The sequence below is a fragment of the Bos grunniens genome, chromosome 21 (assembly GCF_055505025.1).
Source record: "Bos grunniens cultivar Pamir isolate PY7600 chromosome 21, Bosgru_T2T1.0, whole genome shotgun sequence".
NCBI lineage: Eukaryota > Metazoa > Chordata > Mammalia > Artiodactyla > Bovidae > Bos > Bos grunniens.
In genome coordinates, this window is record NC_141185.1 from 13,806,670 (window position 1) to 13,825,267 (window position 18,598).

The 18,598-nt window shown below is 37.2% G+C and overlaps 1 protein-coding gene across 3 annotated transcripts in view; it reads left to right on the top strand.

Annotated features, from left to right (window-relative positions):
- TRIP11 (thyroid hormone receptor interactor 11) overlaps window positions 1-18,598 on the top strand; it is a 69,185-nt gene that overhangs the window by 20,827 nt on the left and 29,760 nt on the right. For all 3 annotated transcript variants that reach the window (XM_086363186.1, XM_086363187.1, XM_086363188.1), the window contains 7 exons: window positions 407-766; window positions 4,216-4,256; window positions 4,799-4,885; window positions 8,863-9,075; window positions 9,674-12,694; window positions 15,409-15,549; window positions 16,128-16,321. In XM_086363186.1, coding sequence (XP_086219312.1) covers window positions 407-766; window positions 4,216-4,256; window positions 4,799-4,885; window positions 8,863-9,075; window positions 9,674-12,694; window positions 15,409-15,549; window positions 16,128-16,321 — 4,057 coding nt within the window. The remainder of the gene's footprint in view (window positions 1-406; window positions 767-4,215; window positions 4,257-4,798; window positions 4,886-8,862; window positions 9,076-9,673; window positions 12,695-15,408; window positions 15,550-16,127; window positions 16,322-18,598) is intronic.

Below are 18,598 nucleotides of genomic sequence, written 5' to 3' on the forward strand. Positions count from 1 at the left end.
GCTACTATAAACATTGCTGTTCAGGTTTTTGTGTGGATGTAAGTTTTCAACCCCTTTGGGTGAATATGAAGGAGTATGATGGCTGGATCATATGATAAGAATATTGTATTTCTTAGTTTTGTAAGAAATCATTAAGCTCTTCCAGACTGGCTGTACCATTTTGCATTCGCACACAAGCCGTAAATGAGAGTCCCTGTGGCTCTGCATACTTAAGCGCATATGCTGGTATTATTCTTCTGATTTTGGCCATTCTAACAGGAGTAGTATCACCTCACTGTTATTTTAACTTTTCCTTTTAAGATTTTTAAGTTCTGAAGTCCGTTGAATCTTTAGTTGTATATAGCAGGCTATTTGTCTCTTGGTACTTGACATTTGATATGTCCCTGATTTTATGTTTATGTCCTAGGTGGCCCAGGAATTGCGGAAACTGATCACTCTAAAACCCAAGAGATGCAAAAAACTATTCAAGTTCTACAGGCTGAAAAAGTAGAGTCTAGAAAAAAAATTGAAGAACTTGAGAATAAAATAAAAGACATAAGTAAAAAACTATCTTCTGCAGAAAATGACAGAGATGTTTTGAGGAGGGAACAAGGAAGACTAAATGTGGAAAACAGACAAATACTTGAAGAATGTGAAAGTTTGAAACTGGAATGTAGTAAATTACAGCCTTATTCTGAGAAGCAGAGTGACACGATGACAGAAAAGGAAAGAATTCCACAGAGTTTATCAGTAGAAGAAGTGTTCAGACTGCAGCAAGCACTGTCTGGTATAAAATGTTTGGAACTTATTGCTCATTGGCGTTTCATTTCATACTAGCTGTTTTTAGACGCAAACACTTGAATGATCAAACACTTTATAGAAATTAAGTATTAATGGAAATAACTGTGTGGAATTTGAATAGAGTTGTTTGCTTTGGATTCAGTACTGTAATTAATAGATCACAAATAGGATATTTGTACTTAAAAGGGTTAAGAATTGGGCAGGTTTCTTGCCTTCCTCATCTTTTAAGTTTTTGCGTGGAACTCGTTGACTAGGGGGCTTCCTAGGTGGTACAGTGATAAAGAATCTGCCTGCCACTGCAGGAGATGCTAGAAATGCAGGTTGATCCCTGGGTTGGGATGTTTCCCTGGAGTAGTAAATGGCAACCCACTCCAGTATTCTTTTCTGGAAAATTCTATGCAGAGGAGCCTGGTGGGCTACAGTCCTTGGGATCACAAAGAGTTGGACAGGACTGAGCGTGCACACACTGTTGCTGTTGGAGCCCATGTAGATTTCTGAGAAATGTTTATATAGACATTTGTTGGGAGGAGGTTACTAAACACTTCCTTTAACTCATCAGGGTCCAGACCCTCCAGTTAGAGAATACAGCCTACCTTCTTCAAAAGTCTGTATTACCTTTCAAAATGATCTGTGTCTAAGCAGACCTTAGAATGCTAAGAGCCATGGGTCTTCCACCACTTACCATGTTCATGATTATATTTGGTTACATACCATTGTTCTGGATTTCCCTGGTGCACAGATGGTAAAGAATCTGCCTGGAATGCAAGAGAGTCAGGTTCAAACCCTGGATCAGGAAAACTGCCTGGAGAAAGGAATGGCAACCCACTCCCGTATTCTTGCCTGGAGAATTCCATGGACAGAGGAGCCTGCAGGCTACAGTCCATGGGGTTTCAAAGAGTCAGACGTGACTGAGTGACTAACACACACACACACACCACCCCCTCCCCACACAGTGTTCTAGGTTACAAAAAGTAAATATGCATGAAATAGGCCAAACACTCGTATTTGTTTATGCCAGAAAACATAATGGGAGGTCTTCCACTGAAAAGATGCGTTTTGGTTTTCACTCTCCTCGCAATATGAGCTGTCAGTTTATAAACTCATTTGTTCCTGCTCTGGTGGTTTCTAGCCCTTGTTTGCTTGCAACCCTCCCTCCCACCCCCCACCCACTGTGCCCCTTCTTTATTCCCTATTTAGTTGTTTATCATGAGCTCCTGACCTGGAGTAAATTCAAGGTTACGCTTAAAGTAGAGTGACCCTCCTCCTGTCTTCCTTTCCCTACTTTGATAGGTAGCAGTTACCATTCTCCCAAAAGAGAAAACTTGAAGTCATCACCATGCAAGCCCTGAAGGTTCTATTTACTTGACTTCTCTGCTCAGTGCTCTTTCAGGATTCTGTCCCAGAGGAGCTCTAGAGTTTCTCATAGCTGCCTCAGTCTCAGGAAGCCATGAAGCAAAGGGAAGGCTGTGTGGTGGGATTCTGGACTTCTTTTGCCTTTGACTTCAAAGTAGCTCTGTTCTTCTCAAAATAAATTTATTTTTTAATATATTGGGTGATGTATATGAGTTTTTTTTGCTTTAAAAACTTAGTACTCTGTAAGTAGTCTTTCTCCTTTTTTCCATTTCCACTGCCAGTGAATAACTTCAGCGAATCACAGTTTCTTTTTGCCTTTTTAACTATAGCAGTGTCTTTTGCTCAGTCTCTTAGTCACGTCCCATTCTTTGCGACCCCATGGACTGTAGCTCGCCAGACTCCCCTGTCCATGGAGTTTTTCAGGCAAGAATAATGGAGCAGGTTGCCATTTCCTACTCCAGGGGATCTTCCCCATCCAGGGATTGAACCCGCATCTCCTGTGTCTCCTGCATTGGCAGGTGGGGTGTTTATGACTGCACCACCTGGGAAGCAGTCTCAGTAGAGCAGAATCGCGTAGTGGTTAAGAGCATGACTAGGTTGGAATCCAGCTCCATCACTGACTGACCTTGGGCAAGTTAATTTACATCCCTATACTTTGGTTTTTTCATCTATATGGTTGTGATAATCCTATTGCATTCATGGTGGTGGTAGTAGGATTTTATGAGTTACTAGGTGTAAAGTTCTCTAGAACAGTGTCTAGCCCATAATAAGCATTATAAACGTGTTATCTGTTATTCCATGGTCTCCGTGATCCTTCTTCAATCAATATATTTTCTTTCTGCTCCCAGAACAATTTTTCAGAAATGTAAAGTAGGTCACTCCCCTGATTTGGGTATTTTGTGGCTCCCTGTGAACTTCAATGTACAGTCTGAAGATCTTAGTTGGACATACGATGTCTTTCATGATCTGGTCTCTGTCTGCCTCTGCAGTTTCAACTGGTTCCATTCTAACATTCTAAATCTTAGCCATGCTGAACTTTGCTCCGTAAGCCAGCAGTGTTATGTTTGAACTCTGTTGCCTTTGCCTCTGTTGCTTTTTCTGGGTGAAGTGTCTCCATTTCTTTTCAATGACTCTTCATTGTTGTTCAGCCCCTCAGTCATTTCCAACTCTTTGTGACACCCGGTACTGCAGCACGCCAGGCTTCCCTGTCCTTCAGTATCTCCCACGTTTGCACAAACTCATGTCCATTGAGTCAGTGATGGCATCCAACCATCTCATCCTCTGTTGCCCCCTTCTCCTCCTGCCTTCAGACTTTCCCAGCATCAGGGTCTTAGCCAGTGAGTCAGTTCTTCACATTAGGTGGCCAAAGTATTGGAGCTTCAGTTTCAGCATCAGTCCTTCCAATGAATAATCAGGACTGATTTCCTTTAGGACTGACTGGTTGGATCTCCTTGCAGTCCAAGGAACTCTCAAGAGTCTTCTCCAGCACCACATTTCAAAAGCATCAATTTTTCGGTGCTCAGCCTTTCTTATGGTCCAACTCTCACATCCATACATGACTTGGAAAAACCATAGCTTTTACTATACAGACCTTTGTCAGCAAAGTGATGTCTCTGCTTTTTAATATGCTGTCTAGGTTTGTCACAACTTTTCTTCCAAAAAGGAAGGGTCTTTTAATATTCTGGCTGCAGTTACTGTCCACAGTGATTTTGGAGCCCAGGAAAATTCTAATCTTAGTTCTTATATTCCTGCTGCACAGGCTAATCAATTCATTGTGAAATGTAGTTGTTAATGTTTTTAATTGAGGTAGTAACTTATGACTTATCCAGAATACAATTATAATTCTTTCTTATACTATTCCTTAGAATTGTCTTTTAACATAATTTCTGACTGGTATTTATTTTATGACTTCTTTGGTACAGTCAAAACAAAAATACAAAATAATAAAACTACATTTCACTGTTGGGCTTGCTCATTATGCTTATAAATAACATTTTAATTGGATTTCATTCTGAGTTTAATATAGGATATAATTATTGTTACTTCCAAGAATTTTAATGTCAGATTCATTGTTTTTTACAGATGCTGAAAATGAAATAAAGAGACTGAGTAATTTAAACCAGGTAAACTCATTTTTAAGAGAGAAAGCTTTTGTCTCTGGTTTACCAAGAGAAAGTATTTTGATTACAATTACTTATTTTGCATTTTTTACAAATTCATGTGAACTTATCCTTGGAACTTTCATCTTGTAATTTTATGTTTGCTGATGAGTAATAGAAACTTTACATCATAAATTGACATAACTTTAAAAGTTACATAATTGAAAAATGCAAGTATATCTCTAGAAGATTAATTTGACAGATGTTATGTATGTATACACAGTGGTAGTAGATTTTGATTTCCCCTGAAGAATTCAAGGAGAATTCAAAAAAATTTTTTTTAATGATTGCAAGTTATTTTGTAAATGTATTGACATTTTTTCAAATGTAATAAAAGAAATCCTCTTTAAAAATGTCTATAAAATGATTGGATTTAGATGTCCCATGTATGGTTATAATTTTTATATATTGCCAAAGAATAGAAATGCACAGTTGTATCACTTGCCTGCTTTTTTGTAAACTTGAAATTTCTTATTTGAAAATATACTGTTTTAACATTTTTCTAGGATAATAATCTTGCTGAAGACAATCTGAAACTTAAAATGCATGTCCAGGTTTTAGAAAAAGAGAATTCATTATTAAATCAAGAAAAGGTGGGTACAATAAAAATGGGGGCAGAATTAAAATTGTAGATCTTAACCGAGGACAAGTTTTTAATCAGAATGGCGTATTCAGTTCTCAGGAGTCCTGAGGATAAAGCTGATCTCATTGATGCTTGTCAAACCAGGATGAAGTACTTGGGCAAGGTTCAGAATATGAGAGGCTTTTCAGAGTTTATGTTTAGAGATAAGCCAGTGAGCACACAGATACAGTAGGCAGAAAAGATAGGTAAAGGCTTTGTATTGGTTTTACATGAGTCTTGACAGCAGCAATATACACAGGTGGTTTAGAGTCTAGAGTGGCATATTATATTGTGTGTATACTACTTGTATGTCCCAGAATGTGTCTGGTGTGGTAGACGGGAGTTTCTTCGTGGTGAGGGGCAAAGGGAGACATTCTCACTGGTAGAAATAAGTATACTGGTGGCAAGGATGGGATAAGATTCTGTAATGCAGTGTTGGGAATGGGGAAAGGTAATATTTTAATGCTTGTACCACTTGGGTGGTAAGTCTTTGGTTAAGGTAGCTTCTTAAATACACAACAGTTGTAGGCTGGTATTTATTATTCTTACAGGCCGGTGTCTCAACTCGATTTAAAATGTTAATTTTTAAAATAGTAACACTTATTTTCTGATATGTATTCAGCATAATACATCCTAAAAAACTGCAGACAGTAAAACTTGAGTATCCTTCACACTTCTGTTGACTGGCCTCTTCCTCTGAGCCGTTCTTTTTCTATCAGTTCCTTGTATGTCCCTCCAGACTGTGTCTTTGCATATATGGTTTTTATATATAAATATGGATGGGCCTCCCAGGTGGCACTGGTGGTAAAGAACCCACCTGCCACTGCAGGAGATTCAAGAGATGTGAATTTGATCCCTGAGTCAGGAAGATCCCCTGGAGAAATGGCACCACACTCCAATATTCTTGCTTGGAGAGTTCCATGAACAGAAGAGCTTGGTGAACTACAGTCCATGCGGTTGCAAACAGTCAGACACAGCTGAATACACATATCGTTTTTTTATAGCCCAAAGATTAGCATATTATATACTGTTTATACATACCTTAATATTATATTTTCACTATCTTGCACATTTAGTATAGTATATAGATAGTGTTTCTCAAAGGGACACTGTTGCCATGCAGGTGGGAGAATTAGTTGTGTGCACTGTCCTCTGACGTGTAGCTTCCTTGCCCCCACTTTTCCACCCACTAAATGCCAGGAGTGTCTTCCGGTCATTTTTAATTATTGTATATGTTTCCTCTGTTCTCTTCTTCCATTGCAGTCTACTCATTCAGTTATTTCTTTCTATCACTGGTGGCCTAGGTGTATTTCATAGTTTTCAAATCTCTTACATGTATTTGATAGGGCCTGCAACCTTCTTTTGTTAATTTTGGATTCTATAACTATTCCTGATAGCTGTTTCTCCTTTCTTTTAATGCTACGTAATCCATTGCAAGTTTTGATTGAATTGTGTCTGCTATGGGTCAAGGCTGTATATTGTCACCCTGCTTATTTAACAGACTACATTATGCCAAATGCCGGGCTGGATGAAGCACAAGCTGGAATCAAGGTTGCCGGGAGAAATATCAGTAACCTCAGATATGCAGATGATACCACACTTAGGACAGAAAGCAGAGAGGAACTTAAGAGCCTCTTCATGCAGGTGAAAGAGAAGAGTGAAAAAGTTGCCTTAAAACTCAACATTTAAAAACTAAGATCGTGGCATCCGGTCACTTCATGGCAAATAGATGGGAAAACAATGGAAACAATGACAGACTTTCTTTTCTTGGAGTCCAAAATCACTGCAGATGGTGACTGCCATCATGAAATGAAGAGACGCTTGCTCCTTTGAAGAAAAGCTGTGACAAACCTAGACAGCATATTAAAAAGCAGAGATTATTACTTTGCCAACAAAAGTCCATCTAGTCAAAGCTACGGGTTTTCCATTAGTCATGTATGGATGTGAGAGTTGGACCATAAAGAAGGCTGAGCACCAAAGAATTGATGTTCTTGAACTGTGGTGTTGGAGAAGACTGTTGAGAATCCCTTGGACTGCAAGGAGATCAAACCAGTCCATCATAAAGAAAATCAACCCTGAATGTTCACTGGAAGGACTGAAGCTCCAGCTCCAGTACTTTGGCCACCTGATACGAAGAGCTGACTCATTGGAAAAGACCCAGGTGCTGTGAAAGATCGAAGGCAGGAGAAGAAGGGGATGACAGGACAAGATGAATGACATCACCTACTCAATGGACATGAGTTGGAGCAAGCTCTGGAAGAGGATGAAAGACAGAGAAGCCTGGAGTGCTGCAGTCCATGGAGTGGCAAAGAGAGACGTCTGAGTGACTGAACAACAACAGTGGGTCTGCTCACTGGCTAAGAATGCCAGAAACACCTGCAAAGTCATGTACATTTTTAAGATGCACATGACAAAAAATTTTATGGTTCTCGTCTTAGAATTTTTTTTTTCTTGGCCACACCGTGTGGCCTATATGATCTTAGTTCCCCAACCAGGGATCGAACCCATGCCCTCTTCAGTGGGTGTGCTGAGTCTTAACCACTGGACTGCCAGGGAAGTTCTTTTTGTGGTTCTTCTAATTGAACAGATAACTTTAGAAAGGCATAAGAGAATGCTGTTTCCATCTTTCAGCTGTAGTTCAGGAGAAACATTTTGAATTGGAGAATGAAATTGTAAGGCAAATGTTCTAATATAGTTTTCATTGGTCCAATTCTTATTTACTTTAAAAAGGATTTCGTAGAAGTTTGCTTTTAGAAATCTCTATCAGGGCTTCTCTGGTGGCTTAGTGGTAAAGAATCTGCCTGCCAATGCAAGAGACATGGGTTCGATCCCTGATAAAGGAATATCCCACATGCCTCAGAGCAGCTGAGCCCATGCACCACTGTTAAGCTTGGTTCTAGAGCCTGGGAGCTGCAGCTGCTGAGCCTACACGCGGCAACTACGGAAGCCCCAGTGCCCAAGGACCCTTCCTGCCCAACAAGAGAAGCCACCACAGTGAGAATCCTACACCCTGAGTGAAGAGTTGCCCCCACTTGGCATAACTAAAGAAGAGCCCGTGCAGCAATGAATACCCATTACAGCCAAAAATAAACAAAATTATGAAAAAAGAAATTTCTCTCAATGAAAGATGTCTTTACAATGATAGAGAGTTTGTCACAAACATCATATTCAGTGGTTGAAATAACGTTGAAGCATAGGGAACTGTCCCATGTCGGGGATTTTTGAGGAGAAGCATTAAATACAAATAGGACAGAACATAAAATATACTTAAAAAATCATACACAGGTTTATCTTTAGGAGTGTTAGGCTTGAGAGAGGGGAACCTAGTCTGTGCTTTGGTGAGATGGTAAAGGAAGGAAAAGAGGGTTCTTTCTTGGGTCAAGAAAAGGTTTTATGTTCTAACAGAAACCAAGAATAAGGGAAACTAATTTTATGAGGGAAAAGAAACCTTTTATTTTCTAATTAGAGAGGACAAACTTTAGTGATTGAGTTTTGATATTTCCCGTTTTTGTCTGTGACCGTTGGTGTGCGATATTAGGGAATGGAATTGAAGAGAGCTGGAAGGCTTGGGACATTTTGAAAAGTGTGTGTGTTGTGGGAGGAAAGGAGGAGACAGAAGGGAAGTAGCCATGGAGTGGGATTGGCAATCTTTTCAAAAAGGAAGATTTTTGTGTAAAGGAGTTGGAGCTAGAGGACAAACTTACAGTTATTGTATCTTGTCTGGGATTATAGAAATGGTTTGGTTGAAGCTGCAAATAAAATGTAAATGAATGAAGGCTGTGGCTTGCTGAATTTCATGTATTACTACTGAGATACTATTCAGTAATGTTTCTAACAGAGAACATCTAAAAATAGATTCCCAAGCTTATACATGTATATTTTTCATCTTTTGGTGTGTCTTCTTCCAGTTGACAGTGTGTGGTGTTTTTTCTTCTTTTATCATTTAAGGAAGAACTTCACATGTCACTTTCAAAACTGAACAATGAGTATGAAGTAGTTAAAAGTACAGCTGCAAGGGACGTGGATTTGGATTCAGAATTATGTGATTTAAGACGAAATTTGGAGGCAAAGGAACAAGAACTCAATCAGAGCATTACTGAAAAGGAAATACTAATAGCTGAGTTAGAAGAATTGGATAAACAAAACCAAGAGGCTACAAAGGTAACTATATTAAATATATTTTATATTAAAGTCAGTGAAATATATTAAATTCTACTCAGTAGACTGAACACTGGCTTAATAAGCAATACTGACGTGGTTTAATTTCTGTGATTTAATCAGTATTTTAGTGATGCTCTAGTTAAAGAGGTTGTCAGACCTTCATTGTAACATTTAGATAGTAAATATCTGACTTTGTATGCCGTGTAGTCTCACTTGCAGCTACTCAACTCTGCTGTCCTCTTATGTAAACGAATGAGCCTGGCTTTGTTCCATTAAAACTTTATATACAAAAATAGGCAGGTGTGATTTGACCTGTGGGCTATAGTTTGTTGTCTCCCTGCTTCCGTGTTTGAGTTGAAAATCACCAACGTTTATCATCTATCTTCTTTGCTTTTAAGTTCTAACCTCTGCAAAAATAGATTTGTTGTAAGATAATTAGTAAATGACTTTGTTAAGAATTTTTTTAAAGTTGCTTTAAGAAGGATTAGAAATGTCTAAGGATTATTCTCCTATTATGTATGACATTTTAAAAAGTTTTATTTAGGTATTAAAATGAGAGAATATTTAAAGTTACTGTGCAAATTACTTTCTCTTTCAGCACATGATTTTGATCAAAGATCAACTATCAAAACAACAAAATGAGGGAGATAATATCATCAGTAAACTGAAAAAAGATCTAAATGATGAAAAAACGAGAGTTCATCAGCTTGAAGATGATAAAATGAACATTACTAGAGAGTTAGATGTGCAAAAAGAAAAGTTAATTCAAAGTGAACTGGTACTAAATGATTTACATTTAAGCAAGCAGAAGCTTGAGGATAAAGTAGATGATTTAGTAGACCAGCTAAATAAATCACACACACAAAATTTAAGTATCCAGAAGGAGAACTTTGAACTTCAGGAACATATTAAACAAAAGGAGGAGGAGCTTTCTAGAGTCAGGGATGAGTTAACGCAGTCTCTTAATCAACACTCTGACAGTAATTTTAAGGATAACTTACTTAAAGAAAGGGAAGCTGAAGTCAGAAACTTAAAGCAAAATCTTTCAGAAATAGAACGCCTCAATGAAAATTTAAAGGAAGTTGCTTTTGATCTCAAAGTGGAAAATGAAAAGTTGAATTTAGCATGTGAAGATGTTAGACATCAGTTGGAAGAGTCTCTTGCAGGTAACAGTCTGATTGCTGTGGAAAAAAATGCCATTGTGGAGGCTCTAAAGCTGGAGAAAGAACAATTAGAAGCAGAATTGTGTCAGGCTGAAAAGAGGTTGTTGGAAGAAGCAAGCAAGTATGAGCAAACCATTGAAGAACTATCCCATGCACGTCATTCGAGCACCTCTGCATTACAGTTAGACCATGAACGTTTAATTAAACTCAATCAAGAGAAGGACTTTGAAATAGCAGAACTTAAAAAGAATATTGAGCAGATGGCAACTGATCATAAGGAAACTAAGAAAATTTTATCATCTAGTTTAGAAGAGCAGAAGCAATTGACCCAACTTGTAAATGAGAAAGAAATTTTTATTGAAAAGCTTAAAGAAAGAAGTTCAGAGCTTCAGGAGGAATTAAATAAATATACTCAGGCCCTAAGAAAAAATGAAATTTTAAGGCAAACCATAGAGGAAAAAGACAGAAGTCTTGGCTCCATGAAAGAAGAAAACAGTCATCTGAAAGAAGAGCTGGAACGACTGAGGGAACAGCAGAGCCGAGCTGCACCTGTGGCTGAACCGAAAACCCTTGATAGTATTACAGAGCTAGAATCTGAGATAAATCAGCTGAATATAATAAAGGATAATCTTGAAGAGGAAATAAAGCATCATCAAAAGATAATTGAAGATCAAAACCAGAGTAAAATACAACTGCTTCAATCTTTACAGGAGCAGAAGAAAGAAATGGATGAGTTTAGATACCAGCATGAGCAAATGAACACCACACACACCCAGCTCTTTTTAGAGAAAGATGAGCAAATTAAGAATTTGCAAAAGACAATTGAACAAATCAAAACCCAGTTGCATGAAGAAAGACCGGACGTTCAAACAGAGAATTCTGATATTTTTCAAGAAACAAAAGTTCAAGGCCTTAATATAGAAAATGGAAGTGAGAAGCACGATTTATCTAAAGCTGAAACTGAAAGATTAGTGAAAGGAATAAAAGAACGAGAGTTGGAGATTAAACTTCTAAATGAAAAGAATATATCTCTAACTAAACAGATTGATCAGCTGTCCAAAGATGAGGTTGGTAAACTAACTCAGATTATCCAGCAGAAAGATTTGGAGATACAAGCTCTTCATGCTCGGATTTCTTCCACTTCCTACCCCCAGGATGTCGTTTACCTTCAACAGCAGCTGCAGGCCTATGCTATGGAGCGAGAGCAGGTGCTGGCTGTTTTGAGTGAGAAGACTAGGGAGAATAGCCATCTCAAAACAGAATACCACAAGATGATGGATATAGTGGCTGCCAAGGAGGCAGCCCTCAATAAGCTGCAAGATGAAAATAAAAAACTGTTTACAAGATTTGAAAGTAGTGGCCAAGATATGTTTAAAGAAACCATTCAGAATTTATCCCGTATCATTCGAGAAAAAGACATTGAAATCGATGCATTAAGTCAAAAATGTCAGACCTTATTGACAGTTTTACAAGCATCCAACAGTGGAAATGAGGTTGGAGGTGTTAATAGTAATCAGTTTGAGGAGCTCCTACAGGAACGAGATAAGCTAAAACAACAGGTCAAGAAAATGGAAGAATGGAAACAGCAGGTAATGACCACGGTACAGAATATGCAGCACGAGTCTGCCCAGCTCCAGGAGGAGCTTCATCAGCTTCAGGCGCAAGTTTTGGTGGACAGCAATAACAGCTCTAAGTTACAAGTGGACTACACTGGCCTGATCCAAAGCTATGAGCAGAATGAAACCAAGCTCAAAAATTTTGGTCAGGAATTAGCACAAGTTCAGCATAGCATAGGGCAGCTTTGCAATACCAAAGATCTTCTGTTAGGAAAACTTGATATTATTTCACCGCAGCTCTCCCCTGAATCATCGACTGCTTCTCAGACAGCCGAGTCTCTGAGAACAATTAAGTTTGATGTGTCGAATGAGTCTTCTAAACAAGAAATAGAAGAGCTAAGAAGATCCCTGCAGGAAAAAGATGCGACAATTAGAACTCTCCAGGAAAATAATCACAGATTGTCTGATTCGATTGCTGCTTCCTCAGAGCTAGAGAGAAAAGAGCATGAACAGACTGATTCAGAAATTAAGCTGCTGAAGGAGAAACAGGAGAGCTTACAAAAGTCACTGAAGGAAAAAGACCTCTTGATCAAAGCCAAAAGTGATCAGTTACTTTCTTTGAATGAAAATTTCACCAACAAAGTGAATGAAAATGAGCTTTTGAGGCAAGCAGTAACGAACCTGAAGGAGAGAACACTAATTTTAGAAATGGACATTTGTAAACTAAAGGGGGAAAATGAAAAAATAGTAGAAACATCCAGGGGAAAGGAAACAGAGTATCAAGCATTACAGGAGACTAATATGAAGTTTTCTATGATGCTGAGAGAAAAAGAATTTGAGTGCCATTCATTGAAGGAGAAGGCTGTAGCTTTTGAGCAACTACTGAAAGAAAAAGAGCAGGTATGTTCTGGATGGTGTTGTGGAAGGAAGTTTGGGGGTGGAGGAGAAATTTTAGTGTGCTGCTTTATTGATGTTATCTTTAGAGGGGAAGGTGAATTTGTTCATTTAGAAATATGTACTTCAAAGCATTGTGCTTCATTTTAAATAAATTTTCCCCAGAGGCATCTGAGGAAAAGTTTTTCCCCAGATTACTAGATAGTTCCAATGATTTGTAGTGCTAGATTAATTTCTTTATGGTCTAAGTAGAAAAAAAGAGTTTAGAAGCAGTTTTTCATTAGAAAATAGAAATATGTTAAAAGAGAGAACTTGGACGTTACTGCAGTTTAACCACATTTTAGGCATATTTCACTAACTACTGGCTTTAGAGCTTCTTGTATATTAAAGGAAGTTCTGTGAAATACATCGACATCTTTGACAGTGATCTGAAGTAAGAAATACATTTTACACTGTGACACAGTAAGCATGTGTGTGTGGAACACTGAAGCAGAAGTTTCAGGAATCAGAAATTACCCTCATTACATGTGATGCTCTGTTAAAAACAGGTTCTGTATGACCCATTAAACTGACTTTTATGAATTACTCACAGCCTGGTATTTGAAAAGCATTAGCCATGAATAGTACTTTTCACGTAGTGAACTCAGTAATTATTCTGATCCTAGCTGTACCACTGATGTGACTTCAGGTGTGTTTTGACTTCACTGGTTTGTTTATTCAACCATATAATGAAAGACTGTATATCGGTTAAGGTGTCAGTAGTTTTTGATACATTTAAATTTTTACATGGCAGTTGATGTTAGATTTTGATAAGAATGTGTTGAAGACCTAGTAGATCTTACTATGATCAAATCTGTGGGCTCTTTTGGTGTAAGGCCTTTTTACTCTGATTTCTATGCTTAGTAGTAGAAATTTGGAAAAGAAATGAGGCAGAACAACGGAATATTCAAAAAGTGCTTCTTAAGTGTTTACGTGCTACCAAGCACAACAAAATGATTTAACATCTTTTGCCAATTAAATCCTCTTTTAAGAATCTCAGATTAAAGCTTGGGAATGCTTGATGTAGTTTTCACTTAATAAGAAAAGTCTTAACGTCATCTTCCCCTTCTTTGTCATCTAATTAAGTGAGTACACTGATGTGTTGAGGTGTGTTCCTCCTTTCAGGAGTAGCTTCTTAGCTTTTATGGTACTGGTCTGTAATCCATATTAAAAAGACTGTCAGAGGGTAGAAGCTTTCTATTGCTCGCGAGCCAAATTTGTGTGTAACGATTAAGAGCTTGTAAGAGTACAATAGGGGAATGGAGGTCAGTAGGTATTCATTTTTCATGTGTTTTTCCTATTGTATGATAGTTTTAGCATCTCATACAATCTATTTCATTGACTTTATAGATCCAAAGTATGCACATTTAATTAAGGTTCACGTAGCTTTCAGGAAGCTTTCCTAAGTCAGTTAAGTTGTACTTAAGTATGTATTGTATTGAAGTTAATTATCATAAACTAATTTTTTATAATACCCTATATAATTGAAGAGTACCTTTATTATATTTTTAATGTAATAAATAGCATTTTTCTTCAGGGAGAAAGTTGTGTTCTCAACAGGAGATCTTCAGCTCTTTAATTTTCAAGCATTTTTACTTTCTCTAGTATGAAAAAAATTTAACTGAAAAACTATTTGGAAAATACTGGCTCCCTTTTCCATGAGGGGGTGTTGAGATAAAAGGAACAGATGGTTTTATGTTTTGGTTTTGACGATTTTCCTTGAAGGACGTGTAATTTATTCTTAAAGAAATGGAAAGTTTACATGAAAATGTAAAAATAATACCAATCTATTAATAGATTCAGACAATATGCATATTTCATACAGAGAAGAATTGGCTGTAAACAGGCTGACACTTTTTTGTGCTTTTTAGAATTCCAGCTATCATCTTAAATTCATGGCCCTGCTTTTGCAATGAAAGTCTTTAATATATTGTACTTGTAAGGAATGTATTCAGGAATAAATTTTCACAGCAGTCTAGCAAGATATCATTCCTGAGTTGCTTTCATTAAAGTGTTGCCAAAATGTTCTTTTAAAATAGACTGTGCATGTGAAATGACTTCCCTTTTTTCTCCTCTGCCAGCAGCTTGGCACTGTTACTTCCCTAACAACAGTTGTGTGTGCTTGACAAATGCTGGCACATACCTGTGCCTGTATGCACCCGCGCGTGTGCGCACACACACACACACTTTTGGGCAATTTGGGGGTTTGTGTACACTTTGTTGTGTAGGATAAATTTGAGGAGATTGTGTCCTTTGAGTCCTTTTTTAAAGCATTTAAAATGAAACTTTTTCTTAAAGAATAGTTTTAGATTATTAAAAAGTTGGGGAGATAGTAGAGCCTTCCCATATACCTCACACTCAGGTTCCCCTATTTTTAACATCTTATGTTATTGTGGTACCTTGACTACAAATAATGAACCTATTTAGATAAATTAATACTTTATTTGAAGTTTCTCAGTTTTTTAGCAGATATCCTTTTCTTATTCCAGGGTCCCATCCAGAGAATACATTGTATTGAGTTATCATGTATTCTTAGGCTCCTTTGGACTGTAATTGTTTCTCAAACTTTGCTTGTTTTTGATGACTTTGACATAGTTAACTGAATTTTTAAATTATTTAATGAAGAAATGTCTTTTTAAAATGTATTTTTCTTGAAAGCTAAAATTATTTCTTTCCAAAAGGGCAAGACTGGGGAGTTAAATCAGCTTTTAAATGCAGTTAAGTCAATGCAGGAAAAGACAGTTATGTTTCAACAAGAGAGAGACCAAGTCATGTTGGCCCTGAAACAGAAACAAATGGAAAACACTGCTGTACAGAATGAGGTATACTTTCACTTTAAAGAAGCAAAATCTTAAAAACTGCTAAGTAAGAAAACTGTGAAGATTATCAAGTAAACTGAGTTTCTCTGTTGGCTGATTTTTATCTTAGTCTTACTCTGATGTGCTTTAGTGGGATTTTGATCTCCCAAAGTGCATTGTTTCAGTTTGCAAGCAAAAACCATGATCTGATCATTATGGTGTATACCTAAAATTAATCATACCTCAAGAAAAGAACAAGATGGCGTATCTTGGATATAAAAAAAAATTTTCCTACCTGTAAAGTATTAAAAAAAAAAGATTTACTGAAAAAAGTGGCCCATCACAAAAAGCTTAGTACTTGGTAGTTTTATTTTTTAGTATAGCCAACATAGGGAATGAGATCTTACAAAGTAAACCTTCCATATTCAAGATGATTTCCGGAGAATTTTTTTCCTACCACAAATGTATCTTGCAATATGAGAAATTAGCATACAATTAATACACTTCATAACGGAGAAAAGATTTAATAACAAAATGGCATGTAGGAGGGAAAGGGGAGAGATTTTAATGGAGGAAAAATAAATGAAATGTCCTCTACTTAGGTTCAACATTTACGTGACAAAGAATTACGCTTAAACCAGGAGCTAGAGAGGTTGCGTAACCATCTTTTAGAATCAGAAGATTCTTATACCCGTGAAGCTTTGGCTGCAGAAGACAGAGAGGCGAAACTAAGAAAGAAAGTCGCAATATTAGAGGAAAAGCTAGTTTCATCCTCCAATGCAATGGAAAATGCAAGGTAACTTTTTCATGTTTTCTTTTTTTTTTAGTGTTAACTGAACACGTCCTGAGTGTCAGACTCAATAAGAGTTTTTCATATGTTACCTCATTTTATTCTCACAAAATTTATTAGCTCCACTTTACTGACTAAGAAAGTAAGAGTAAAGAGATTTAGTAACCTTCCCAATATCAAGGACACAAGTACATGTGTATTCTCACACTTGGGTTTGTAACCCTTATCCAGATTTGGCATTCAACTAAAGCTTCTCTGAATCTTAATTGTTATCCTAGATAGTCCTTCTCATCATTTTAGGAGGCTAGGCTTAAATTCTGACCAATTAATTAGCTTTCCCAAGTTTTCCAATAACTAGTTTGTGTGATTTAATACCATCCCCCATCCCAGGTCAGGCACTACAGCTTGCAGGATCTCAGTTCCTGGGATTGAGGCTGGCCCCGGAAGTGAAAGCGTGGAATCCTAACCACTAGGTCACCAGGGAACTCCATGATTTAATCTTTAATCAAGTGATCTAAAGTTGGACAAAGTTTGGATGTTAGAATAAAAGATGTAACCTGTGAAGGCCTAGGTCAGTGTGAATTAACTCCAGGCTTACTAGAACTTTTGAGTGACCAGGTCCCTGCTTATGTATTTTTCAGTTTTATTTCTCTCAATAAAAGTGTTTATTTTCCCCCTTTTTACAAAAAACGTTTTCCACTTCAAGAAAATCACATAACCCAAAAGCACTTGCAGCCACAGTCTCACTTACCCAGAAACAGTGTTTTTTTGTGCCTTTGAATGCTTCTGTATATGTGTATATATATTGTATATTATTCTCTTAAAGCAAAATGGTTGAGATCATACTGTTTATACTGTTTTGTAACCTGCTTCTGTCAGTTAATAATATGAATATCAGTACACATAAGCTATGTGTTTCTGCAGTATCATTTATGGCTGCATAGTACCATTATTGTATTTGCCATAATTTCTTTAAGGCATTCATTTATTATTGATCATTTAGAATGTTCCAGCTTTTCAGAATTACTAAGAGTGCTGTTTTGATAACCCAAAATAGGCATTTTTGTGTTGATGATAGATTATTTCCTTAGTGTGAATTTTGAAAAATGGAAATTCTGGTTTGAAGGGCGTTTTTAAAACATTTGAAATATACTGCCAAATAATCTTCCAGAAAAATCATATCTGTATTTCTGTTAGTTGTACGTACATCATTTAATCTTTTTACTGTATATGATGTGGAGGGAAATACAAGGGTATAGTACATATTATCTCTTGTCTGCAAAGACAATATAGGATAACACTTCTGAGGGCAAACCCCTTGCCCCTTTTGTTGGGTACATTATTGTACCTTCAGACTCAGAAGAACTTGTTTAAGATAAGAATTAAAGCAGTGAGTGAACATTTGTGTATGTTTTTCACATTGGCAGAAAAAAACATTCTCTATCTGTAAAATTGATCATCTTTCAATTTCAGGCCATTATTTTCTCTAATTAAAAGTCACTAGTTTCTGCCTGTTTTCGTTTACCATTCATAATAACTGTCAAAATAGTCTTCCTTAGGTAGGCCTGTGATCTTGTTGCTCCTTTTTCAAAACCATGGTAGTTTCTTCATGATTTGGGCCCAGGCTCTCTACCCCCTTAGCCTTATTTCTCACTATGATCTTCATCCAACCAAACTATTACTCACTTCTTCAGATAGAGCTATTTTCCTACTTTTTGTTTCCTACTCTTTCTTTATAAAAAGAGTGGGCCTGGTCCCTAACCGTTGTATTTGTTAATCTCACTTGTTCTTCAAATAGCACTTCCTTCATAAAGAATTCTTTGGTTAGGAACCCACTCCTCAAATCTAAAATCAAACCCTAGTGTGATGTTTGAGTCTTTGATAGAGCACTTGTATTTTACTTTGGAGTATAGGTAATTATTGACCTGCTTTACGCTTTCTCCCACCCAGTGAAGTGTAAAGTTACTGGGGGGTAGAAATGATGCCATCTATTTTACACCCTCCCCCCAGTGTACATTGTTATGCATAGTTTCAGAGCTGTCCAGTAAGTACTGGTGTATAAGTAACTCAGATCTATAAAATAAGGTTGTGGTGTTTTGAGCCCTTAACAATAGTAATATCTTATATTTGTTAACATTTTGAATGATGTCACAGTTCATTTCATCCTTACAATTGAGTGATTTGTTAACAGGCAAAGTTAAAGTCAGGGACAGAAGAGGGGATTTAAGTCCTCTGGTTATCAATTTACTGCTCTTTCCACAAGAGGGTGCTGTTGTGTAAAGT